This window comes from Heterodontus francisci, chromosome 30 (genome assembly GCF_036365525.1).
Source record: "Heterodontus francisci isolate sHetFra1 chromosome 30, sHetFra1.hap1, whole genome shotgun sequence".
Lineage (NCBI taxonomy): Eukaryota > Metazoa > Chordata > Chondrichthyes > Heterodontiformes > Heterodontidae > Heterodontus > Heterodontus francisci.
The window spans coordinates 53392100-53418812 of NC_090400.1; the positions used below are offsets into that span (position 1 = coordinate 53392100).

Consider the following 26713-nt stretch of genomic DNA (forward strand, 5'->3'; position numbering starts at 1 on the left):
GGAACTGTAGAATGGGAAGGGGAGGGAAATCAGCTGAATATGATCGCATTTTGAGTTGGCTGTTGCTTTGTCCCTGTCCGGCCGCCAGTGCTCTGCAATTTGTAGATTGCCCTCGGCGACACAAAGCAGTAAAGGAACAGTTATAAACAACACAATAGAGTTCCGTTCAGCGCAGCTCCAGTCAGAGTGGGAGCGCAGCGGCGGTATTAACTGGGGATTGAGAGCTGCACCGGGATCCCAGGGAAGCAACTCTACTCTGCAAGGTGCAGGGACTAAATCCTTCTGTTCTTTTTCAGGACTGTAATTGGCCTCTTCCCCCTTCAATCATTGGGAAAGGTGTAAGTATCATTTTATGAACTGTCTTGGGAGGGTGATGGTCTTATTGTTGCTCATTGGGGTCTTAACATGGGTTGAACTCAACTCAACTCCATCCAATCCAATCCAATCCACTTTCTCTGTTAAAATGCTGGAAACCCTGATACCAAAGTAACTTAAATTTTTATTGGACAGAACATACTTGTAATACAAGAGCATTGAGTTTACTATTTGTATTTTATGCATTTCTTAGAATATCTGTAAATATTATTCATACTGACTCAGCGGATGTCACATGACTAGTTTTGGGAAACTCAATAAGCGTCCTGCCGTTACTTGGTTCCTAATGCTGCCCAGCATGTCTCATAATATCTCTGATTTTGCTTTGTCCCTCCTCCTCAATGCCTCTGCCACCTCAAACTTAATTTTGTTTGCCCAGGTTTTAAAATTCTTACCCTTGTTTTCACATTCTTTGCCCCTCCCTATCTCTGTAATCTTCTACAGCCCTACAACTCTTCACGATATCTGTCCAATTCTGCCGCTTGTGTATCCCTGATATTAATTGCCTGTACTACTAGGGGCCGTGCCTTCAGCTGCCTTGGCCCCAAGTGTTGGAACACCCTCCCTAAGTCTCACTGTCTTTTTAAGTCGCTCCTTTAAAACCAGTCTCTGAGCACTAAAATTAAGGCTGACATTCCAGTGCAGTACTCGGAGTGCTGCACTGCTGGGGGTGCCAGCTTTCAGATGAGGTGTTAAACCGAGGCCTTCTCTGCCTGCTCAAGTAGGCACAAAAGATCCCATGGCATTATTTTCAAGACGAGCAGCGGAGATATCCCAATTTATCCCTAAATCAACATTACAAAAAACAGATTATCTGGTCATTGTTTTTTCTAAAAATATACAAAAATGTGTTAAAATTACAAAACAATTCAAGTTGGACCTTTCATAAAGTCTAATAAAGATGTTTCTTTCAATACAGTACATGAGGTGCCTCACTACATTTACCACTTCAAGTTATATTAAGAATATACATTTGCATTACATACCAAAAGAACAGTGGTGCATACAGCCCGAGGGTTTTTCCATGGCTTCCAGCCCCTCGATGTACTAATGGCGGGAGGGACTTGCACAGTGGCCATAATTAATCTAGGCATTTATTAAATTGTTGTTTGTGAGAGTTTGCTGTGTGGAAATTGGCAGCTGCATTTCCTGCAATCTGACAGTGACTACACTTTTTATTGGTTCATGGGATGTGGGCATTGCTGGCAAGGCCAGCGTTTTATTGCCCATCCCGAATAAATGAACGTCTGGTTTACTAATGTCCTTTCGGGAAGGAAATCTGCCGTCCTTACCTGGTCTGGCCTACATGTGACTCCAGACCCACAGCAATGCAGCTGACTCTTAACTGCCCTCTGAAATGGTCTAGCAAGCCACTCAGTTCAAGGGCAATTAGGGATGGGCAATACATGCTGGTCTAGCCAACAATGCCCACATCCCACAAACTAATTAAAAAAAAACTTGCCCATGAGAAGGTAGTGGTGAGCTGCCTTCTTCAACCACTGCAATCCTTGGGGTGTAGGTACATCAAAAGTGCTGTTTGGGAGGTAATTCCAGGATTTTGACCCAGTGGTGGTGAAGGGATGGTGATTTATAGTTCCAGGTCAAGATGGTGTGACTTGGAGGGGAACTTGCAGGTGGTGATGTTCCAATGCATCTGCTGCCCTTGTCGTTGTGGGTTTGGAAGGTGCTGTCGAAGGAGTTGCTGCGGTGGCTGTGGTGGGGAAGAGACGGTCGCCCACCTTCTCCTGGAATGTGTCTTCGCAAAGCAGGTGTGGAAAGAGATGCAGTGGTTTTTGTCGAGGTTCATCCCAAGCAGCTCGGTAACACAGGAGTCTGTGCTCTACGGGCTGTTCCCAGGGACGCACACCGAGACAAACATCAACTGCTGCTGGAGGGCTATCAATTCGGTGAAAGACGCCCTTTGGTCTGCCCGAAACTTGCTGGTCTTCCAGCGCAAAGAGTTGTCCACCACCGAATGTTGCAGACTGGCACATTCCAAGGTCCAGGACTACGTGCTGAGGAACGCACTAAAGCTTGGGGCAGCCGCAGCAAAGGCTCAATGGGGAAAGACCACAGTGTAAGGTCCCCCCACCAAGCTGAACTGAGGGGCTGGATCCATGGGAAACCCCTCGAACTGTATCGTTAATATTTTCATTTGCTGTCAATGTAAAACTGTAATTGACATGACAATTGTGAAATGGAAGGCTTGTGCAGAAACTCATGATAGTATTGAAGGAAACTGATCTCCCTTGCAATGGTTGTATTTGTTGGTGCTGTTTGGCAATGTAATTTTTACAGATTTTTGTGAATAAAGTATATTTTGGAAATAAAAACAAAAAAGCATCTCTTAGATGGTACACACTGCTGCCACTGTGCATTGATGGTGAAGGGAGTGAATGTTTATGGTGGTGTATGGGGTGCCAATCAAGTGGGCTGCTTTCAAAGCACTTTAGTCAATGAAGCACTTTTGGTGGTCATTTTTCTTTGACTAAGCTTTTGGTCACCTGTCCAAATATCACCTTATGTGGCTCAGTGTCAAATTTTGATTGATCGCTCCTGTAAGCACCTTGGGACATTTTATTATATAAAATTTGCTACCTAACTACAAGTTGTTTATAAATATGCTTTGCTAGCTGAATTAGGTCCTTTTTTTTCCCTTTTTATTTCTTTTAAGCTTACAATTTTCGGAAAAGAGACGTGCAGGTGCTTTGATCAAGGTGTATAAGATGAAGGGAATAGATTTGATTCTGGGTGAAACAAACCATCTGCACAAATATGTTCGGGGAGGACTAGCGGGGCTCACAAATTCCAGTTGCGTAAGGTCAGATCCAGTTCAATGTTCCTGGAGAGTAATGAACCCCTGGAACAGGCTGTCATCTTTGACCATTTCATTCTCTGAATTCCTTCAAGTGAGAGCTGGCCCTGTTTCTGGCTGGGGCCAAGATTGTAACATTAATCGGGCCCAAAGTGATCTCTTGGGTTAGGTTAGTTTTGATTGCCTAATGGGTCGGCCAGAAGTTATCCAGATTTTTATTTCAAAAATTGGACCTGGGTTTGCCATTACGAGGGAATTACATGGCTTTTGGGTGGACTGGGGAGTATTTATTGTGATATACAAAACCTTGCAGTTGTGAACCACAGGCTGGAAGAGCCAGAGGGTATTTTACAATCTGTCATTGTATGTTCAATTAAGAGATGAAATGTCTGTTCCTGTTTTCTATCTTCTTGCATTATCTTTTAAGCTGCTGCACACTCACTGGACAATAAATCAACGTTTCACCTCCCTGCAGTGTTGCACTTCGTGCCTTGTCCAACCACTTTTATGATCCAGCATGTAACTACTCAGTCCCCTATCCATTGGAATGAGGCAAACTCCAAAGTTTTTCCCTCATTATCTATCACATTTTCTATCCCTCTTGTAATAGTTCTAATGTACCTTGATGTCGAAATTATACTGTCTGTTAATAGAGATAAGAGCTCTGAATTAGCAATTCGACACTGTAGCACCTGTAGGGCTGAATTTTCCCAGTCCAACAGAGTTTCTGCTGCTGTTGCCATGGCAAACCCTTCTCACAGTCACCATCTCTTTTTTTTTAAATTTTGTTCATCATTAATTTATTTCTCAGAGCATAGACGACTCATCAATTGATTTAGATACTTTAGTTTTTGGTGTATAACTTTTTTATTAATTCCCAAATCCACCCGAACATTACCAAGCATTGCATTCATGAATAGGCATTAATGCTATGAGACAGATTCTATTCCAAGCCATAGTTAAGTATAACACATGATTTAGGACACCTCGTATGGGTTAGAAGTGCCAAATAACTAATCTACACTTTTTTTTTTATACGCACAGTCATTCTTGTTTTTCCTTTATTCAGCCAAGTGTGAGTAACAGACTTGCTTACATACACAAAAACAGAGGAGCAGAGACCACACTCTTATCTACACTTTGTTCAGGTTGCAGATTGAGTTCATTCCTTTCTCTGTCTGGTATTTTTGTTTTCTCTCCACACACACACACCCCCGCCCCCCTTCTGTTTAACCTTATCTTTCTGTTCCACCTGACTTGCTCAAAATCACGTTTTCTCATTCTAATTGGTTTATTTTTTTTTTTTATTTCCAAAATATACTTTATTCATAAAAATCTGTAAAAATTACATTGCCAAACAGTTTCCAAACAGCACGAAAAAATACAAACATTGCAAGGGAGATCAGTTTCCTTCAATATTGTCATGAGTTTCTTCCCAACCCTTCCGTTTCACAATTGTCATGTCAATTACAGTTTTACATTTACAGCAATTGAGAATATTAACGATGCAGTTCGAGGGGTTTCCCATGGATCCAGCCCCTCAGTCCAGCTTGGTGGGGGAACCTTACACTGTGGTCTTTCCCCATTGAGCCTTTGCTGCGGCTGCCCCAAGCTTTAGTGCGTCCCTCAGCACGTAGTCCTGGACCTTGGAATGTGCCAGTCTGCAACATTCGGCGGTGGACAACTCTTTGCGCTGGAAGACCAGCAAGTTTCGGGCAGACCAAAGGGCGTCTTTCACCGAATTGATAGTCCTCCAGCAGCAGTTGATGTTTGTCTCGGTGTGCGTCCCTGGGAACAGCCCGTAGAGCACAGACTCCTGTGTTACAGAGCTGCTTGGGATGAACCTTGACAAAAACCACTGCATCTCTTTCCACACCTGCTTTGCAAAGGCACATTCCAGGAGGAGGTGGGCGACCGTCTCTTCCCCACCACAGCCAACGCGGGGGCACTGTGCGGAGGGGGCGAGACTTCGGGTGTGCATGAAGGATCTGAAGGGGAGGGCCCTTCTCACCACCAGCCAAGCTACGTCTTGGTGCTTGTTTGAGAGTTCTGGTGATGAGGCATTCCGCCAAATGACTTTGACGGTCTGCTCGGGGAACCATCCGACAGGATCCACCGTTTCCTTTTCCCGTAGGGCCTTGAGGACATTCCGTGCAGACCACTGCCTGATGGACCGGTGGTCAAAGGTGTTTTTCCGCAGAAACTGCTCCACGAAGGATAGGTGGTACGGCGCCGCCCAACTGCACGGAGCGTTCCGCGGCAATGTGACCAGGCCCATCCTTCGCAACACCGGGGACAGATAGAACCTCAGCACGTAGTGACACTTGGAGTTTGTGTACTGGGGATCTACACATAGCTTGATGCAGCCGCACACGAAGGTGGTCATCAGGATGAGGGCCACGTTGGGTACATTTTTCCCGCCCATGTCCAGAGATTTGAACATCGTGTCCCTCCGGACCCGGTCCATTTTAGATCCCCAGACGAAGCGGAAAATGGCTCGGGTGACTGCCACGGCACAGGAGTGGGGTATGGGCCAGACCTGCGCCACGTAGAGCAACAACGTGAGCGCCTCGCACCTGATGACCAGGTTCTTACCCACAATGGAGAGAGATCGCTGCCCCCACATGCCCAACTTTTGTCGTACCTTGGCTACTCGCTCCTCCCATGTTTTGGTGCACGCCCCGGCACTTCCGAACCATATCCCCAGCACCTTCAGGTAATCTGACCTGACGGTGAAGGGGACAAAGGATCGGTCAGCCCAGTTCCCAAAGAACATGGCCTCGCTCTTGCCGTGGTTAACTTTGGCTCCCGAGGCCAGTTCGAACTGGTCGCAGATGCTCATCAGTCTGCGCACGGACAGCGGATCCGAGCAGAAGACGGCGACGTCATCCATGTACAGGGAGGTTTTGACCTGAGTGCCTCCGCTGCCTGGGATTGTCACCCCTCTTATGCTCGCATCCCTCCTAATAGACTCAGCAAAGGGTTCAATACAGCAAACAAACAAGACCGGGGACAGAGGACAGCCCTGTCTGACTCCAGATTTGATCGGGAAACTTTCAGATTCCCACCCGTTGATTGACACTGCGCTACTGATGTTTGTGTAGAGCAGTTGGATCCAATTGCAGATTCCCTCCCCAAACCCCATTTTGGAAAGCACTCTACCATTCTAATTGGTTTATGTCCGCTAATGTCTGTTGGGCTATGTGACTAGCTGCGTGTACTAACACAGACTAGCTTTGCTTACCCATGCCTGTGTTAGCCTCTTTTTGTCATTGTTTTAATGCTAAAACTAACCTGGAAGTGCACTTATTTTCCAACACTCAACAATGTTCTTCTCCTAAAGCCTCATGAACATTTTTACAAAGGGATCTGGAAATTAGGAGGAAGAGGTTGTGTCTGGGGAAGAGACTTGGTTCACATGAGTGGGGGAGGAAGAGAGAAATGTCCGTTATCTCCTATCTTATGATGGTCTTTGAAAATTGTATTGAATGAAACATACTGGATTGTTGACTGTGCTTCACCTTGAACTCTGTTGTATTTGCCAGAAGTTAATACCTATTGGTATAGAATGGCCTGAGCTGGTAAGCCGCTTGGTTGTAGAAGAAGGGTTGATGTTGGAACGAGAAGTGAGATTTAAGTTCAGAACGTAAAAAGGGGGGAGTGGAGTGCAGATGGTTAATACAATGGTGGAAGCTCTCAATGAAATGATCGAGAATGCTAGAGATTTGGAGGGGGAGGTCCAGGAGGAGTGAGCAGCTGGAGACAGGAGACAGGGTCAGATTTACATAGGTGGGTGAGAAGGGAGAGCTTACGTGTTGAAGAAAGAAACACAGAGGTGGAGACAGTGATGGAGGAAGAGCTCAGAATTGCATTGAGCTCAGTCCCTTCAGGTGGTGGGGGGGTGGTGGGTTATGATGAAGGGTTAGAGCTATAATGTTAACAGATACTTGACAGATACTGAGTGATCTATCGTGCGTTTCCTGTTTTAGTAACAAGACCTTTCCTAAATTTGGCGCTCATTTATTGCTTTATAACGTGCTCCAGTAGTGCCTACTTCACCCATTAATATAGTATTGCCAATTCCAGAATCATCAACTAAAATAACATCCTAATAGAGAAGGCCAAACACAACACCATTCAAATACATAACAGACTCCTACTTTCATCTTGGCACTAGTCCGTGCCAATGGAACCTTTTGAGGAGACAAATTATCATTGCTTTGTGTTCCTTGGCAGGTTGGCACATCATGGAGCAGATTAAGCTTGCTGTATCCGGTGCGAGAGCCGCCTACAACCTGGGGAAAACACGGCCTCTGGAATTCCGCATTCAGCAGCTGAAGGCGCTGGAGAGAATGGTCACTGAGAAAAGGGAAGAATTCACACTGGCACTGAAAAAGGACTTGCACAAGGTTTGAAGCAAAGCTCTTAACATGTGATCAGCATCTTAACCGGGTTCCACACACCCCTTTACAATTCTTGCCTGCAAATGCCACTATTACTTGACCTGTGTCCGTCCACCCCTAATGTGTGTTTGATTTCCTCTCCTCTTTTCCAGTCTGATCCTGTCTAAAGTGTTAATGTTTTTATCTTCACACTCTTAACTAGAATAAGTGTGTGTAGTAGTGGAAGGATCTGCAGGGGCTGATTAACAGTCTGGCTGGTTGTGATGTGAATGCTCCTTTCAGATGCATAACCATCTTTATAATCAGCCCATTGGGCGGTTAGTCCTGTACAGAAGAAGGGATTTGTGGGCTCCTACAGTTCTTAAGGTGTGGGAGGAGGCACCCACACCCACCTAATACAAGTTGCCCTCTAATGGCTAACCTGGCCTGTCTGGGTCTCCTGTAGTAATGTCAAGATGTGGGGAAGGGAAAGGGGAATGTATATCTGTTGATTATGCATCTACCATTATCTTAGCATATAAAGGACATCAGTCCTCTGGCTGTTGACAACTTGATTGCTTGCTCTTCCACTTGAAGGAGACTGCTGATTGGAGCATTTTTAATGGGAGCCATATCAGGAGAACAACCAGGATGGCAGAGAGCAAGGGAATTACTGGGGGCAAGGTGGAGGTGAGGGAGTGATTGAGCAGATAGGCAGCTGCAGAAGTATTGCACTGAATGGAGGGTCAAAGCTTTGAGTTGGGAGTTTGAAAGCACAATTGTTTTTCCTGGCATTGAAGAAATTAATATGAAGAACTGAGATTAAAGCCATTGAGGAAAGATGTATCTTGGTAAGAAACTTTGCAATGGACTTGGCCTGGGAGAGGGGTGCAGGGGGAAGAGTGACGGACCAAGAAGGTCCCCAGTTTCATTTCTGGTTTGCGTTGAGTTAGCTGAACACAGTCATAACAGGTAGCAAAGATACAATTGTCCTCCGTGCCTCTGACCTAGTCAGAGGCTGAAGAAATCAGTTAAGGTTTCCATTCCTGATCATTATATCATGACTGGTGCTAAAAATGGCGCATCTCAGTTGGTGACCCAATGAAACTTGGCTGTGTTCCATCTCCTTCCCCTCCCCCATGGTCAGACAACCTGACCAGAATTATTGTGCATGTTCATGTGAAGAATGGCTATTTGGATGAGATACTGAAAGCTGACCAGTACCTGGGAACTGTACTGCACCATCTCTTCCCTCTTTCCTATCTGAAAATGATAACATGCGTGTGGTTAGAGTTGGTAATTTGTGATAAATTGAGGACAACATGTAAAAGGGAGTTTCTAAAAACAGGATTGACATCTTTGGAGAGGTAAAGTTTTTTTTTCTGTCTCGTGTAATTCCTATTGTAACACCCTTCAGTGGGTGTTCAAATATCGCTTAGTGTCATTCTAAAACACAGAGCAAATTTGGTCTTTGGTCGTTACTGTGCCAACTATCTCCATCATGGTGATAGGAAAGTTGTGGTTAGATCCTAGGATTAGACAAAAGTCAGCTCGTACTCTTATTCTCTATCCAGTGACACATGCATATGTATGGGGGACATTGGGTAACATCTGTACTGGGCTTGCTGGTGATGCCACATATGATTGAATAGCCTGCATAGACATCCAGGCTCCCAAGAATAGTCCCATGAGTGCAATACCAGAAGACCAAGTGTCTTCAGGAAGGGAAGGGAAGAGATGCTTTAAAAACGATTTTCTTCCTTTGAATTTGCAGAATCCATTTGCCGTGGAGACCTTTGAAATATCAGGCATTCTGAACGAGATTGTTGTGGCCGTGAAGAAACTGCCCGAATGGACCGCACCAGAGCACGTGTCGAAGAGTATGATGACATTGATGGACACTGTTTATATCCACCGAGAGCCTCTTGGAGTGGTTCTGATCATCGGGGCCTGGAACTATCCTTTGGCTCTCGTGATCCAGCCTTTAGTTGGGGCAATTGCAGCAGGTGAACTTCAGCTTTTTTACTTTCCAATCTCTGCCGGAAATATCACTATTGATAATCAGTCATGTATTTTCTGTGTCCTGATCCGTTTTTTTTCAATTTCTTACTGCCTTGAGTTTTACAGTTATTTCTGCTGCTTTCTCTCCTGGAGATGGTTATTCATGATGCAGGCGTGGCTCTTGTGCTGTTGAGCCAATAGCCCTGATTCTAATGTAACCCACCCAGCAAAAGCAGGTTGGGGTCAGATGCCCGATTTTACCATCCACCCAATTTTCCACCTGAGTTAGGTTAAAATCAGGCCCAGTGAGCCTCAGCTGGCTGTTTGATCATGGGGGGCACTGCAGCTGAGTTTGGCCCTGCTTTCCCCTCTGAACTCGCGCTCGTGCAGTTGCACACAGCAGGAGTCTGGAGAACAATCAGAAGGATAAAGGCTGGCTGATTTTTCTTCAGCCCAGCGACACTGGCACGGAAGAGTGTTTGCACGTGGGATCATCCTTGTATGCCTCAACAACCCAATCAAAACCCAGAAAGTAGGATATCAGTTCAAATAAGTGAAAAGAAATGTGATATATAAACATTAATAAATAATCCACCAGACACAGCAGTAGACAAAAGCGTTTAGGCTTGTTCAAAATATTACAGTGGGAGAGTTTGGGTAACAGAAGCGTGAGCTGGTGATGGGCCGAATGGGCTTTTCTCATCCACCAGCATTCTTAAGTTCTAGATGATTTGGTGACTCAAATTAGAAACTGTGATGGTTTGTATTGTCCTGATTTTAGTTTGGTTCAGTTTTGGTTTGTCATAAGTTGCTGAATTTAAGTGGAAGTTAGATGAGTACATGAGGGAGAAAGGAATAGGAAGGTATGTTGCTCAGGTGGGTGGAGGTTGTACAGGCTGGGGTTCTCTTCCAAAGGGAAGAGATGGCTGAGGGGTGACCTGATAAAGGCCTTGAAAATGATGAAGGGGTTTGGTAGCAGAGATGCAGAGAAAGTGTTTCCACTTGTTGGGGAGTCCAAAACTAGGGGCCATAAATATAAGACTAATAAATCCAATAGGGAATTCAGGTGAAACCTCTTTACCCAGAGAGTGGTGAGAATGCAGAAGTCACTCACAGGGAGTGGTTCAGGTGAATAGCATTGATACACTTAAGGGTAAGTTGGATAAACACATGATGGAGAAAGGAAAAGAAGGATATGTTGATGGGTTTGGATGGGAGGAGGCTCGTGTGGAGCATAAACACTAACATGGACCAGTTGGGCTGTAATTTCTATGTAGTAATTTGCTGGTTGCCAGTGATTATTTTTGTATTATGATCTCATTCTCAGGAAACGCTGTAGTCCTGAAGCCATCTGAAGTGAGTGGGAATACAGCCCAGCTGCTGGGGGAGCTCCTCCCCCAGTACTTGGACAAGGTGAGTGTAGGCCGACTGAGCTGGGCATCGCTGTGATGGGAGTACATTGGGTAAATCGACTGGTGATGAGGATAACTCGTCTGATTTTTAACATCATCCTCGGGCGCTGCTGCCGTTTTATAGAAACTGACGGGTGTTGAGCGTGAAATTTCATCCCCATCAAAGCGCGATTGGAAGTTGTGGGGGGTGGAGGCAGAGACCCAATTTAAGGAGTGCCCCTTTTGCCTCTGCTTTGTTCCCCATTTGCAGTGACACCTGGGCACACTAGAGAGGGGGATAGAAACTAGAAGCCTAAGCAGAAAATACCAGGACACCCAGTAGGTCTCTGTGTCTGGAAAAAGTTAAAGGTCGGGCTGTCGATTTGGGTGTGGACTCTGTTCACAATGGAAGGGACTACAGGCAAAAGATGAACTTGTCTCAAACAACTGTGTTCAACACGCAGTTTAACAGTAAATGGCGGGGCAATAATATAGGCTGCTATTTTAGTGAGATTTGCCATTCGTAAAAGTGACTCTACATTCTTAGGTGCTGTTATTAGTGGTCTGTGCTACAGCTACTGTTACTTTGCCATCCGTGCTGTTATTCTCACCTAATGCTGGAAATCAGTGCACCGATGTTTCAAGAAGTGATCCATTGTCAAACCTATCCCAAATTCCCCAGATTCCATTGATCCATTTCTAAATCTAATAGTCCAGCAACCTCTCTGCTGACGGGAACATTTCCAGTCTCACTAACCCTCGTCTTGGGGCCTGTTCCTCAACCCTGGCTGCTTGACTGTTTGACATTTTTAATTCTCAGGAAGTGGTTGCCACTGGAAAGGTGGTGGTGACACCTTAACAATGTCACCCATAGCTCAGTCTATCTCAACTGAGTTAGAGACTTGGGGACATAATCTGGGCTGACATTCCAGTGCAGCACAGAGGGGTGCTGGACTGTTGGAGATGCCGTCTTTCAGATGAGATATTAAACTGAGGCCCCGCCTGCATGCTCAAGTGGATGCAGAAGATCCCGTGGTATGATGCAAAGGAGAGCACGGCAGTGGTCCCTGGTATCCTGGCCAGTATTTATCCCTCCAATCAACATCACTGAAACTGATTATCTGGTCACTATCACATTGCTGTTTGTGGAAGCTTGCTGTGCACAAATTGACTGCTAGGTTTCCCGATATTACAATAGTGACTACGCTTCATAAGTGCTTTGGGATTTCCTGTGGTTGTGAAAGGCACTGTCTAAAGGCAAGTCTGCCTTTCTAGCACTGCAGCAGTGGCAGCTTGGTAGAACTGGGCCACTGCAGAGGACAGTTAAGATTCAGCCTCTTTGATTTGAGGCTGGAGTCACCTATTGACCCAGACTAGATAAGACAACAGTTTTCTTTCATTAAAGGACATTAATGAACCAGTTGGGTTTTTATGATGATCTGAAAGTTTCATGGTCATATTTCCTGATGCCAGTTTTCAATTTCCCATATTTTATTTTTCCCTCAAACTGGCTTGATCGGGTGTGAGCTCATGCTCTTTAGATTACTAGTCCAGTAACATGTTTACTGAAATAAAGTTTACTCGAATTTGCCATTTTCTTTTGTTGTCCTTCAATTCAAACAATTGAGTTTTTGTAAAGTGCAGAAAAGTGGGTGTGACTGTACAAATACACTTTCACATCAATCTATTGAGGATAAGGAGTTGAGGTACAGATCAAACATGATCTAACTGAATGGTGACTGCTGACCAAGGCAGGAGGAGTGCGCTGTTCATTCACTCCCACTTCTTCACGGGTCACAGCATATCAATAAATGTTCCCACCTACTGAAACCCAGCCAATTCCATTCTCTATTTGTTCTCCAGCATAAAGTACACCAACCAGGTTTCTTTAATCAACAACAAAATCAACTATTTATTAATAAATGAGTCTTAACCAATAAAGTAGGGCGAGGCAGTGGCATAGTGGTAATGTCACTGGATTAATAATTGAACCCAGGCTCTCTGAAGAAGGAATTTTCCTCCACACAAGATCAGATGGCAGGTTGTTCTACCTTGCCCATCTAAGAGCGAAGTCCAAAGTACGGAAAGTCCTCATCAGGGAACTCCTCTTTGCTGATGATGCTGCTTTAACATCTCACACTGAAGAGTGCCTGCAGAGTCTCATCGACAGGTTTGCGGCTGCCTGCAATGAATTTGGCCTAACCATCAGCCTCAAGAAAACGAACATCATGGGGCAGGATGTCAGAAATGCTCCATCCATCAATATTGGTGACCACGCTCTGGAAGTGGTTCGGGTTCACCTACCTAGGCTCAACTATCACCAGTAACCTGTCTCTAGATGCAGAAATCAACAAGCGCATGGGAAAGGCTTCCACTGCTATGTCCAGACTGGCCAAGAGAGTGTGGGAAAATGGCGCACTGACACGGAACACAAAAGTCCGAGTGTATCAAGCCTGTGTCCTCAGTACCTTGCTCTACGGCAGCGAGGCCTGGACAACGTATGTCAGCCAAGAGCGACGTCTCAATTCATTCCATCTTCGCTGCCTCCGGAGAATCCTTGGCATCAGGTGGCAGGACCGTATCTCCAACACAAGTCCTCGAGGCAGCCAACATCCCCAGCTTGTACACACTACTGAGTCAGCGGCGCTTGAGATGGCTTGGCCATGTGAGCCGCATTGAAGATGGCAGGATCCCCAAAGACACATTGTACAGCGAGCTCGCCACTGGTATCAGACCCACCGGCCGTCCATGTCTCCGCTATAAAGACGTCTGCAAACGCGACATGAAATCCTGTGACATTGATCACAAGTCGTGGGAGTCAGTTGCCAGCGTTCGCCAGAGCTGGCGGGCAGCCATAAAGACGGGGCTAAAATGTGGCGAGTCGAAGAGACTTAGTAGTTGGCAGGAAAAAAGAGGCGCAAGGGGAGAGCCAACTGTGCAACAGCCCCGACAAACAAATTTCTCTGCAGCACCTGTGGACAAGCCTGTCACTCTAGAATTGGCCTTTATAGCCACTCCAGGCGCTGCTTCACAAACCACTGACGACCTCCAGGCGCGTATCCATTGTCTCTCGAGATAAGGAGGCGCAAAAGAAAATAATTGAACCCAGGCTAATGCTCTGGGGACATGGGTTCGAATCCCACTATGGCAGACGGTGAAATTTGAATTCAATTAATAAATCTGAATTTAAAAGCTAATCTAATGGTGACCATGAAACCATTGTTGATTGTTGTGAAAACCCACTGGTTCACTAATGTCCTTTTAGGGAAGGAAATCTGCCGTCCTTACTTGGTCTGGCCTACATGTGACTCCAGACTCACAGCAATGTGGCTGACTCTTAACTGCCCTCTGAAATGGCCTAACAGGCCCCTCAGTTCAAGGGCAATTAGGGTTGGGCAATAAATGCTGGTCGAGCCAGCGACACCCATATTCCACAAATGAATTTTAGAAAACGGGAAATCTATATACGAAAAGCACCTTATTTCCCTAGCCCTCATGAGCGCGCACACGTACATTCAAAGAAAAAGCGGTTAACTGGGGGAAAAGGATTTTTTGGTTTACAGCTGTTCTTTAGGAATAGGAGGAATAATAAAATAAATTGGTTTGTCACATTCTGGAAGGAAATTATTTGGTGAGGTATCCCAGAGTCGAATAGCCGCATGCCACTCGAAGTCTCCATGTGAGGATGATGAACAGTCTGTGATGGGTAGGTGTTCGAGGCAATTTGACTGCAGCAGGCTTCACAGGTCTTTCAGCAGGGGTGTAGCAGCAGGTTTGCTTAGGTCTGACAGTAGCTGTATCAGAAGCTTTCTTCAGATTTCAGGATTTCTTAAAACACAGGAGGCAACCGGAACCACGCTTTTGCAGGGATTCTTCAGAGACAGGAGGCGATAGGAATCTGCCACCTCTGACATACAGGGGTTTCTTCTCGAGAGATGCAGGCTTCCTCTACAGAGAGAGGTAACACATTTTCTGGGTCTTCCTCTCTGATCTCCAGGCAGGTCAAAACCAAATTTCAAAATGCCTGCTCTTTGTCCAACTCATTGTTTTAAAAGGGTCCAAAGTGAAAGCAAAACCTTCCTGAGCAGATCACATGTCCAGACATAGTTTCCCCTGTCATTCAAAGTTGCTCTGAGGCATTCAAATCCCTTGCTGGTTTCCTTGAAATTGCTTGCTTTCCGGTCCTTGTTTACAATTTCAGCTTCCTTTCAAACCGCCCATAAAGTTCAGCTTTTGTTTTGAACTTCCTTTCAAAACATTGCAAAATTTTCAGCTATTTACAGGTGTCAATGTCCACTGAAAAACCCTTTTTCAGTTTATTTAAAACACACGGAATTCTAAATTTTTAGTATACAAATAAAAACCTTGTAACAGGTGGAATAAGTTTGAGTAACCAATGGGCCTACTCTGATTGCTGTGAAACCTGTTCTTGTTGATGAGAAATTGACAGTATAGCTGTGTCTTTGGGGCAGGGGTAAAGAGGCTTGGAGCATCAAGTTTGTTTTTTAATCTTCAAATGTTTTCCTTCATCCAGGAACTCTACCCAGTAGTTAATGGAGCAGCAGAGGAGACAACTGAACTCTTGAAGCACCAGTTTGATCACATCTTCTTTACAGGCAGTACCAACATAGGCAGGGTTGTTATGGAGGCTGCAGCCAAGCATCTGACCCCTGTGACTCTGGAACTTGGAGGGAAAAGCCCGTGCTACATTGATGGCGACTGTGATCTAGATGTGGCCTGCAGGTTGGTTTGTTGTTCAGGATGGAAAGTATCGCAATGCTGCAGTAGCAGTAATCTGAGTATGAGGTTGAGATACATATTTGCAGCAATGTAGTGGGAGCTTTACTCTATCCAACACACGTAGTGCTTTAAGGAGCTATATGCTGTCCCATCCAACACTCCCAGGCATGGATTAGATAGTGGGATATGGGGAGAGAGAGCGGGGCCGTAGGATTAGACACCAAAGAGGTGAATGGCTTCCTTCATTGCTGTAAACTTCTGTAGTTATAGAGTCATTATGGCACAGAAGAAGGCCATTTGGCCCATCAAGTCCATACCAGTTCTAGGAGTATAACTTAAATTATGAAAGCATTAGCCTTGAGTGAGTTCTTTTTGTGAATAACTCTGTTTATTCTTTCTAGGCGTATAGCGTGGGGACGGTACACTAACTGTGGTCAGACCTGCATCGCTCCAGACTACATCCTGTGTGATAAAAGTATCCAAGATGAAGTGGTGAAGAAGATCAGTGCAACTGTTACCGTGAGTTTAAAAAGAAGAAACTGTCAGTAGTAAATGGCGAAATGGTGGTAGCAGGCCAGTTCGCACCTGATAGAAGAAAGTCCGGTTAAGGTTTGGGTGGGAGCTGTCCTCTGAAGCGTTGGGTTAACACAGTGATTGAGGCAAATCATTGCGTTAAGAGGCCAACAAGTTGTTTGACAATCCTGCGGTTGAGGTTTAAATCTCAGTGCCTTCCTCATGCTGTGTTAATTGTGTTTAGTCGGTTCTTGAGGATATAATTTGACACAGAATTACAACACAAACGGGTCCAACTAGTCTGTGTTGGTGTTTATCCTCCACGCAAGTCCTAATCCCACGTGCCCGACCTGTTCCCTTTATCCCTCCTTTTTCTTCAACCATTTATCTAACCTCTTAAATGTTGACGTGGTTTCTGATTCAATCACAGACTCTAGTGGTGTATTGCACAGCCTCAAAACCGTTCTCCTGCTTTCTGCCCTAACTCATTACATTTAACTTTATTCTAATATCCCCTTGTTCTAGACCTTCAACCACTGAAAATGGCCAATTTCTATCGATCCTGTCCCATCCCTTCGTAAATTTATACAATCACCTCCATGGTCTCTGTTGGAATGAACACGGCCCCGACTTTTGAAGTATCTGTGTAGACTTTCTGGTGTTGCGGTCATTGAGAGGCCACCAGTCACTCACCCATTCCTGCAGCTCAAAGAATCTGAATGGAAATGGGATTCTTTGAACGGAGGAGGGGGTTCGATGCCATAAGCAACTTTTTGTTTTTGTTTAATTTAGTCTCTGGATGTGGGCCTCATAAGTAAGGCCAGTATTATTGGCCATCCAGAGATGCCCTTGAGAAGGAGATGTTGGGCTTCATTCTTGAACCACTTAACGTTTTTATTTGTAACTGAGAGGCTTACTCGGCTATTTCAAGAGGGCAGTTAAGAGTCCACCACGTTGGTGTGAGACTGGAATCACATATAGGCCCAGACCGGGTAAGGACGATCAGTTTCCTTCCCTAAAGGACATTCATGAACTAGTTGGGTTTTTATGATATTCCCACAGCTTCATCTCTTTTCCCAATCCCAGTTTTTAAAATATAAAATTTACACTGACTTCAAAAGCTCAAACTGCAGAGAGAAACTGAACAAAACTCTAATGTGTTGATCACCATTGATTTTGCTTTTATATAATGGACTAACTTTGGGAATAGGTTTTCCTGATGCCAGCATTTCCTGCCCTCTTGTGTGTAATTCCTTATTATTGATTCATTGGATTAGACATTGCCTCCTGATGTTGTAGCATCGAGATGGCCACTGATGTGTTCTCTATCTGACTATTCTTGCCTTGGTCTGTTCCAGGAATTCTATGGAGCTGATCCCCAGAAATCCCCGGACTATGGACGTATTGTCAACCAGCGGCATTTTAAGAGGCTGATGTCTTTGCTGGAGGGAGTGAATGTGGCGTATGGCGGTCAAAGTGATGAAGAGGATCTCTACATTGGTACTTGCTGTGTCTGTGGGAGGTCAAGTGTAACCATTAACCCAACTGCACACTGGCTTTACACTGGTAAACCCAGTCATAGGATAGACCATGTCGACGCACAGGGCAAAGTGCCAATGGGATGATGGATAATATTTGTTAAGGGCACATTAATACCAGCATGAGGCAGTCTGGGTCAATATTGTCTTGTGAAACAGAGATGATCCCTGTTGACTTCATAACTTTCTCCGGCCTCCATTTGAGAACCTCTTCCCCTTCTCTCTCCTCACCTTCCCCACCCCCCCCCGCCCCAACAGAGGCCCAAGTCACTTCTATCTCTATCATAAATCTATGGACAGTGTCTGTCTGTGGGTCTCGCTCTCTCCCTCTCCAGCCCCCTCAGCAACAGCAGCAGCAGTGAAGTAAGTGAGTCACATTGGGGGGAGAAGGCGGGTGGTGGGGTTGTGGTATCCAGTGGGTCACAGGCTGAGGGTGGGCTAGTCTGTAGATCAGGAACAGGGTGGAAGGGTGCAGAAGGAAGAGTAGAGGCAGGACATTGTACAATAGCAGACACTGTTAAAATGGCAGCTGAACATTATCCTCCCCCACACCCCCATGGGTCAGTGTGACTAAGGGGAAGAGCAGGCAGGGAGCAGATGATGAATATAAAGGGACTGGTGGTCTGAGGTGCATTTGTTTTAATGCAAGAAGTGTAGTAGGTAAGGCAGATGAACTTAGGGCTTGGATTAGTACCTGGGAGTATGATGTTATTGCTATTACTGAGACTTGGTTGAGGGAAGGGCATGATTGGCAACTAAATATCCCAGGATATCGATGCTTCAGGCGGGATAGAGAGGGAGGTAAAAGGGGTGGAGGAGTTGCATTACTCGTCAAAGAGGATATCACAGCTGTGCTGAAGGAGGGCACTATGGAGGACTCGAGCAGTGAGGCAATATGGACAGAACTCAGAAATAGGAAGGGTGCGGTAACAATGTTGGGGCTGTACTACAGGCCTCCCAACAGCGAGCGTGAGATAGAGGTACAAATATGTAAACAGATTATGGAAAGATGTAGGAGCAACAGGGTGGTGGTGATAGGAGATTTTAATTTTCCCAACATTGACTGGGATTCGCTTAGTGTTAGAGGTCCAGATGGAGCAGAATTTGTAAGGAGCATCCAGGAGGGTTTTCTAGAGCAGTATGTAAATAGTCCAACTCGGGAAGGGGCCATACTGGACCTGGTGTTGGGGAATGAGCCCGGCCAGGTTGTTGAAGTTTCAGTAGGGGACTACTTTGGGAATAGTGATCACAATTCCGTAAGCTTTAAAATACTCATGGACAAAGTCGAGAGTGGTCCGAAAGGAAGAGTGCTAAATTGGGGGAAGGCCAACTATACCAAAATTCGGCAGGAGCTGGGAAATGTAGATTGGGAGCAGCTGTTTGAAGGTAAATCCACATGTGATATGTGGGAGGCTTTTAAAGAGAGGTTGATTAGCGTGCAGGAGAGACATGTTCCTGTGAAAATGAGGGGTAGAAATGGCAAGATTAGGGAACCATGGATGACAGGTGAAATTGTGAGACTAGCTAAGAGGAAAAAGGAAGCATACATAAGGTCTAGGCGGCTGATGAAAGACGAAGCTTTGAAAGAATATCGGGAATGTAGGACCAATCTGAAACGAGGAATTAAGAGGGCTAAAAGGGGTCATGAAATATCTTTAGCAAACAGGGTTAAGGAAAATCCCAAAGCCTTTTATTCATATATAAGGAGAAAGAGGGTAACTAGAGAAAGGATTGGCCCACTAAAGGACAAAGGAGGAATGTTATGCTTGGACTCCGAGAAAATGGGTGAGATTCTAAACGAGTACTTTGCATCGGTATTCACCGAGGAGAGGGACATGATGGATGTTGAGGTTAGGAACAGATGTTTGATTACTCTAGGTCAAGTCGGCATAAGGAGGGAGGAAGTGTTGGGTATTCTAAAGGGCATTAAGGTGGACAAGTCCCCAGGTCCGGATGGGATCTATCCCAGGTTACTGAGGGAAGCGAGAGAGGAAATAGCTGGGGCCTTAACAGATATCTTTGCAGCATCCTTAAACACGGGTGAGGTCCCGGAGGACTGGAGAATTGCTAATGTTGTCCCCTTGTTTAAGAAGGGTAGCAGGGATAATCCAGGTAATTATAGACCGGTGAGCCTGACGTCAGTGGTAGGGAAGCTGCTGGAGAAGATACTGAGGGATAGGATCTATTCCCATTTGGAAGAAAATGGGCTTATCAGTGATGGGCAACATGGTTTTGTGCAGGGAAGGTCATGTCTTACCAACTTAATAGAATTCTTTGAGGAAGTGACAAAGTTGATTGATGAGGGAAGGGCTGTCGATGTCATATACATGGACTTCAGTAAGGCGTTTGATAAGGTTCCCCATGGCAGGCTGATGGAGAAAGTGAAGGCGCTTGGGGTCCAAGGTGTACTAGCTAGATGGATAAAGAACTGGCTGGGCAACAGGAGACAGAGAGTAGCAGTAGAAGGGAGTTTCTCAAAATGGAGACGTGTGACCAGTGGTGTTCCACAGGGATCCGTGCTGGGACCACTGTTGTTTGTGATATACATTAATGATTTGGAGGAAAGTATAGGTGGACTGATTAGCAAGTTTGCAGACGACACTAAGATTGGTGGAGTGGCAGATAGTGAAGGGGACTGTCAGAGAATACAGCAGAATATAGATAGATTGGAGAGTTGGGCAGAGAAATGGCAGATGGAATTCAATCAGGGCAAATGCGAGGTGATGCATTTTGGAAGATCCAATTCAAGAGTGAACTATACAGTAAATGGAAAAGTCCTGGGGAAAATTGATGTCCAGAGAGATTTGGGTGTTCAGGTCCACTGTTCCCTGAAGGTGGCAACGCAGGTAAATAGAGTGGTCAAGAAGGCATACGGCATGCTTTCCTTCATCGGACGGGGCATTGAGTACAAGAGTTGGCAGGTCATGTTACAGTTGTATAGGACTTTGGTTCGGCCACATTTGGAATACTGCGTACAGTTCTGGTCGCCACATTATCAAAAGGATGTGGATGCTTTGGAGAGGGTGCAGAGGAGGTTCACCAGGATGTTGCCTGGTATGGAGGGCGCTAGCTATGAAGAGAGGTTGAGTAGATTAGGATTATTTTCATTAGAAAGACGGAGGTTGAGGGGGGACCTGATTGAGGTGTACAAAATCATGAGAGGTATAGACAGGGTGGATAGCAAGAGGCTTTTTCCCAGAGTGGGGGTTTCAATTACTAGAGGACACGAGTTCAAAGTGAAAGGGGAAAAGTTTAGGGGGGATATGCGTGGAAAGTTCTTTACGCAGAGGGTGGTGGGCACCTGGAACGCATTGCCAGCGGAGGTGGTAGATGCGGGCACGATGGAGTCTTTTAAGATGTATCTAGACAGATACATGAATGGGCAGGAAGAAAAGAGATACAGAACCTTAGAAAATAGGCGACATGTTTAGAGAGAGGATCTGGATCGGCGCAGGCTTGGAGGGCCGAAGGGCCTGTTCCTGTGCTGTAATTATCTTTGTTCTTTGTCTTTGTTCTATTACCCATCCACGTCTTGGTGGCTTCTCCATGAACAATGTGCCAAAGTCAGGAATTTGGATGTGGGTTTTCCACACCCCGTTCCCATGGCCCATTCCGCTAACGTCCTAGTGCTGAATATTCTGATGGAGAGAAGCTCCTTCTGCGGAGAAGAGGGGGAGATTTCTGAACCACTCGCAGTTTGGTTGAGTCCAGGTGCAGTTGGCAGAGGCCTGGGGACTAGCGGTCTTGAGAAGGAATTCAATCCAAATGCCGTTGATTTTGATCTTTTACTGATCAATTACTTTGCATTACTAAACGGAGCCTCTTGTTGATATCTGCTCAGCTCCCACAATTGTGACCGACGTGGATCCTGACTCCAAGATTATGCAGGAGGAGATCTTTGGCCCTTTGCTGCCTATAGTCACGACCACTAGTGCAGACGAGGCCATTGGCTTCATCAACAAGAGGGACAAGCCTCTGGCTCTCTACATCTTCTCTCACAATAAAAAGGTGAGGATTGCGACCTCTGTGATGGGATGGTTTGTGTTTTGTGTGTTGGTCTCTTAGACCTTTAACATTCGAGTTACTATCTTCAATTTAAAAACACAACATATATTTATTTCAGGGTTTTCTTTTTGAGCTAACTTTTTTCGTGGTGCATGCACAGACAGGGAGATGACCTTTTAGAAGCCAGTTGATCCAGTGAGCAGCCAACCCAGGCATCTCGGATGGGAGTAATGCACTGTTAGTTCAGTCCCACCACTCCCCAGGTCATGGCACATTAGTAAAGTTTTCACCTACTGGAAATTAGCCAAATTAAACACTTTATTAATCCCCCAGAATAAAACACACCAAACTATGTTTATTTAAACAACAAATTAACTATTAATAAACTAAACCTCAAACAATATTGAGATAAATCTGTTTGAAAAGACTATAACTTCTTATTCCTCCTCACCCTCATGCACAAACACATATATTCAAAAACCAATGGTTAACCAGTTTTAAAATGATGTTTTAAATCAGCGCTGTCTCTTAGGGATAATAAAATAACTGGGTTGTAAGTCCTGGTGGGTTATTTTTCTGGTTCGGTGAGGTGTCCCAGAGTCAAAGAGTCAGATGCCACTCATAGTCTCCAGTCGAATTTGATGAACAGTCTGTAATGGATAGGTGTTCAAGGCAATTCAACTGCAGCAGGTGTCACACAGATCTTTCAACAAAGAGTATAGCAACATATCTATTTTTGGATTTTGAATTAGCAGTCTAACAATGGAAACTTTCCTGCGTTTCCACAACTCTCAGAAATACGAAAGGCAATAGAATCACTCCTGAGGCAGAGACTGGAAGTAAAGGAATTTGCTGCCTCCAACAATGCAAAGATTCCTTTCCAGGGGTCTTTTTCCTCTGTGATTCGCCTAATGTAGGATTTTTTGATGGGAGGGACAAATCTTCCTTCAGGGAGAGAATGTTTCTCTCGTCTACCAGAACAAACTAGTTCTAACCTGTGTTACACAATATGGCATGTGACCTCATCTCTCTTACTGTTGCTTAGAAACAGGTTGCAGCTCACATCCACTGTTCCCAAAGGAAAAAAAACTCCTCTGTCTTAACAGAAAAAAACAACGCTCCCATGACACCAGTCAGATCAGGAAAAGGCCCCAGGTTTAATCTCTGGTCTGTGCTGAGTTAACTGATCCTGGTTCTGGCTGGGCCTGAGGACCCAGGGTCAGAAAGGGGTAAATTCGCCAGTATTCCTGCACCCCCAATCCCTGCTGAGTGAGCCATGCTTGAATAGCCTGCTGCATCCCTGTCGGAATCCAAATAAATGAATGAGGTACCAATTGGTGCCTGGAGAACTGTATCACAGCAAGGACTGAATTCCTTCAGGAGAGGAGTGGAGCAAAAGCTCGTTTAGAGGTTATGTTTGAACCCTCCAAAATGATTGTATTTACACATCTTCAATCCAGAGGACAGACTACCAACCCAGCTCCATGTCTTCCACAGAGCTCTTGTGTTGCAAGGCCCATTAGTGGCCTTGGATGCTTCTCACCCACCTGCTATTGAGAGCGAGCCTGACTTCTAACTGACAGCCTCCCGGCAGCGGCTCAGCCGAGCTGAGGAACTCGCTGTACCTGAAACCATTCCTGTGAACTCCCAACACATGATGCCGCCTTCATTTAAAATCAGTCCTTTTTCAGTGATGAGGCCCATTTCCTGGTCATCCTGGGAAGTAAACCAAACCCTGGGTGAGAATCCAGGGAGACGAGCTACCCGCGGCTCTATGACACTGCTGCCGTCAGATGGACTGTGTGGAGATGTGCGGTGTCGGGCTGGCTCACGTCTCCTGCATCGGCGGTTGTGTTTTCAACCGTCTCGACCCCGAGCTCTGGAGTTCCCTCCCTGAACCCCTCCACCTCTCTCTCCCTCTCTCTCACTCTTTTAAGACGTTGCTTAAAACTGACCACTTTGACCAAGCTTTTGGTCAGCTGTCCTAAAATCATTTACTTTGGCCTGGAGTCAATTTTTGTCTGATTCTACACTGGGATAATTTAGTATGTAAAAGGTGGTATATAATTGCAGCATGTATTTTTAAATCCATGCTTTTGCAGTGGTTAAGTTAACATTTGGAAATCTTGTTGGGGAAACCCATACAACTGGCAAACTACAGCCTCAGGACACAATGTAACCAGACTGTCGTGTGTTATTACTGAGGGATTATTTTTCTCTCTGCAGTTAATAAAGAAGATGATCGCAAAGACTTCCAGTGGTGGTGTGACCGCCAACGACTGCCTGATCCATTACACTGTCGATACACTGCCGTTTGGAGGTGTCGGTGAGTCCAAAACATTTATTTCGGTTCTTGTCTGTCCTGCAGGATGAGTCAGACTGAACGGGCGATGTTAGGAAGAAAAGAGAGAGAACCTTGGATGAAAAGGTCAATGACGACCTCCCTGATTATGTTTTACAGGACTGGATCCCATGTTGATACCAGGGGCTATAAGGAAGCAATACCTCTGGGTACAGGGGGTGGGTGGGATGGTGCTAGGGGTAGGAGAGCAGTCTTGTTCCTTTGTTTATTGGGGTACAGTATTGTGAAGAAGAGCAGGGGCGTTCTCCTTGGTGTCCTGGCCAATATTTCTCCCTCAGTAAGCATTACAAAAACGGATTATGTAGTCATTATCACGTTGCTGTTTGTGGGAGCGTGCAGTGTGCAAATTGACTGGTGTCTTTCCTACACTACAACAGTGGCTTTCCTTTCCCCTTTTTTTTTGTGCTTGCCCCTTGATTGGGGATAATGGTGTGCGACACCAAGGTCAAGGAGAAAGTGAAGAAAACTAGACTTTTTTTTATTGTTCCCAGGTAAAAGTGGTATTGGGGCATACCATGGCAAATTCAGCTTTGAAACGTTCAGTCACCGCCGTGCTTGTGTGTTAAAGTCGCTGGGTTTAGAAAAGATCAATAGTGTCCGCTATCCGCCTACCACTGACTCGAAGCAAAAATGGACCCTTTGGCTGCTGAAGAAAGGTGGAGGAAGTGGAAAAATGTGACTCATTGCGATTGCGTTACTAGGAGCGCTGGTTGCCATGGTGATGAAGGTAGGTTTTCTTTCATTCTCTGGACGTAAGCAAGGCCAGCATTTATTGCCCAACACTAGTTACTTTTTTTTTGAGAAGGTGGTGGTGAGTTGCTGCCTTGAACCATTGCAGTTTGTGCGATGAAGGTAAACCCACAGTGCTGTTAAGGAGGGAGCTCTGGAATTCTGAACCAGTGACGCTAAAGGAATGGCCGATCATACTTCCAAGTCAGAATGGTGCGGGACTTGGAGGTTAGTGTTCCCCTGCTTCCCTTGTCTTTCTAGGTGGTAGAGCTCACTGGTTTAGTTAGCATGGTCTAAGAAGCCTTGGTGGGTTGCTGCATTACACACTGCAGTCACAAAACCCTGCTGATAGAGGGAGTGCCATGAATGTTGTTCAAGGTTTATTGATGCTCCTGTGTAACCATCACTGTTTTGAGTTCGAGAGTGAAGAGTGACCATTTGGGTGACGTACCTGAGGATTGTTCCCTTGCAAGAAGTTGACACACCTGGGAGTGGAGGAGAAACGGCCCCCCTTTTTTGAAAAAAAGAGTCTTGGTAGAGGACAATTCACTCTAATTCTGCATCTTTTTTACTTCCAGCTTTACTTTGTGATGTATGGGAGATGAGCAACTGTTGGAGAAAATCCAGTTAAAACCCAATGATTCAACAAATTCTCCGGACTCAGACTTTGAGAATAAACAGACTTTATTCATGATATCATGGAGAGCACACCTTACCTAAAAGCGGTCCAGTGTTACTCTCTAGAACAAAGGAAATCCACAACGGATATGCAGTTACTCAGCCCATCCCGGCTGGACACAATCCAATCAGAATGGTTATTGATTACATACATTACACATAGTACCAATTAAATCACTGATTAGGCATCATGTGGCAACCTGATCAGCTTATGCCGGCCCTGATCATCAATTGGTGAGCTCAGGTCCCATCCATTGTCCTGAAGTCTCCCAATTGTCACTTTAAATGGGCCTGCATTCCTGAAGGTGCCGGGCAGTCTGCAGATTCACTGATAAGAGAGGCCCCCTCTCTTTATCTGTGTTATGCTGTACCAAGCTCCAACTGTGAGCTCACTAAATCTGTCCCACAGTGCCTCGGGCTAAAACTCCATTTTGTATCAATATGTGGCTATACTTTCAACTCATATAAGACAGAATATGTGTATACGTTCTCACTAGGATTATATTAATCTACTTGCAAAATAATAGGTATAGAAGCAAAACTCAGCAAAATTGCTCCCACAGCAACACAACTATATTCACCTGATGAGCCTGGGAGGTGATGAAACGTACATAAGCCTCCAATTCATGGGGAGAATTGGGATGAACAGAGGTCACTGAAAACTCTGACTAAAGTAGTGTGTCCCTAATACACTAAGTCTTCCATTTTCAACATTCCAATAAACTAATACGATCTCCTATCGCATTGTGCAAAATGAAGATGACTCCAGTGCAAGAGCTAGCACCAGCACCGACATGGTGGACTGAATAGTCCCCTACACTCTAATTTCTCTGATTTATTTTTTTTCTCTATCCGATGTACATCTTGTTTAAATTTGTGACTAATAATTACAGCTTATTTTTTTGAACCATGGTGGTTATTTTTACTGAGGTTTAATCACTGATTCATTTGTAATAAATTATGTTCCCTGTTACTCACTCTATGAAGATCAGCTGCCCCTCACTATGATAGCACCCTACAGATTTTATAATCCTCTGTCTATACTGTTAACTAGAATTGTTTTGTAAATGTGGGACAAGCTCAGCTGAATTCAGCAGTGGCCTGATTGTAACTAAGTCGCCTGTGTTGCTGGTTCCCATAACACACTCTCCTGTAGAGAGTGCTGCTGTAGACTCTCTCCAGAC

The 26713-nt window shown here is 45.2% G+C and overlaps 1 protein-coding gene across 1 annotated transcript; it reads left to right on the top strand.

Moving 5' to 3' along the window:
• Window positions 1-11: 11 nt before the first annotated feature.
• On the top strand, window positions 12-26436 carry LOC137346797 (aldehyde dehydrogenase, dimeric NADP-preferring-like). Its single transcript, XM_068010670.1, has 11 exons — window positions 12-338; window positions 7427-7599; window positions 9347-9578; window positions 10901-10986; window positions 15499-15707; window positions 16106-16223; window positions 17576-17717; window positions 21597-21763; window positions 23987-24086; window positions 24614-24849; window positions 25430-26436. Exons 2-10 carry the CDS (start codon window positions 7438-7440, stop codon window positions 24799-24801), a joined length of 1404 nt encoding a protein of 467 aa, XP_067866771.1. The 5' UTR covers window positions 12-338; window positions 7427-7437; the 3' UTR covers window positions 24802-24849; window positions 25430-26436.
• The last annotated feature ends 277 nt before the right edge of the window (window positions 26437-26713 follow it).

Coding starts and splice junctions, on each gene's coding strand:
- LOC137346797 (XM_068010670.1), top strand. CDS start 7,438: ATGGAGCAGATTAAGCTTGCTGTATCCGGTGCGAGAGCCGCCTACAAC. Junction 21,764..23,986: donor TCTTCTCTCACAATAAAAAG/GTGAGGATTGCG, acceptor TTCTCTCTGCAG/TTAATAAAGAAGATGATCGC. Junction 24,087..24,613: donor ACTGCCGTTTGGAGGTGTCG/GTGAGTCCAAAA, acceptor TATTGTTCCCAG/GTAAAAGTGGTATTGGGGCA.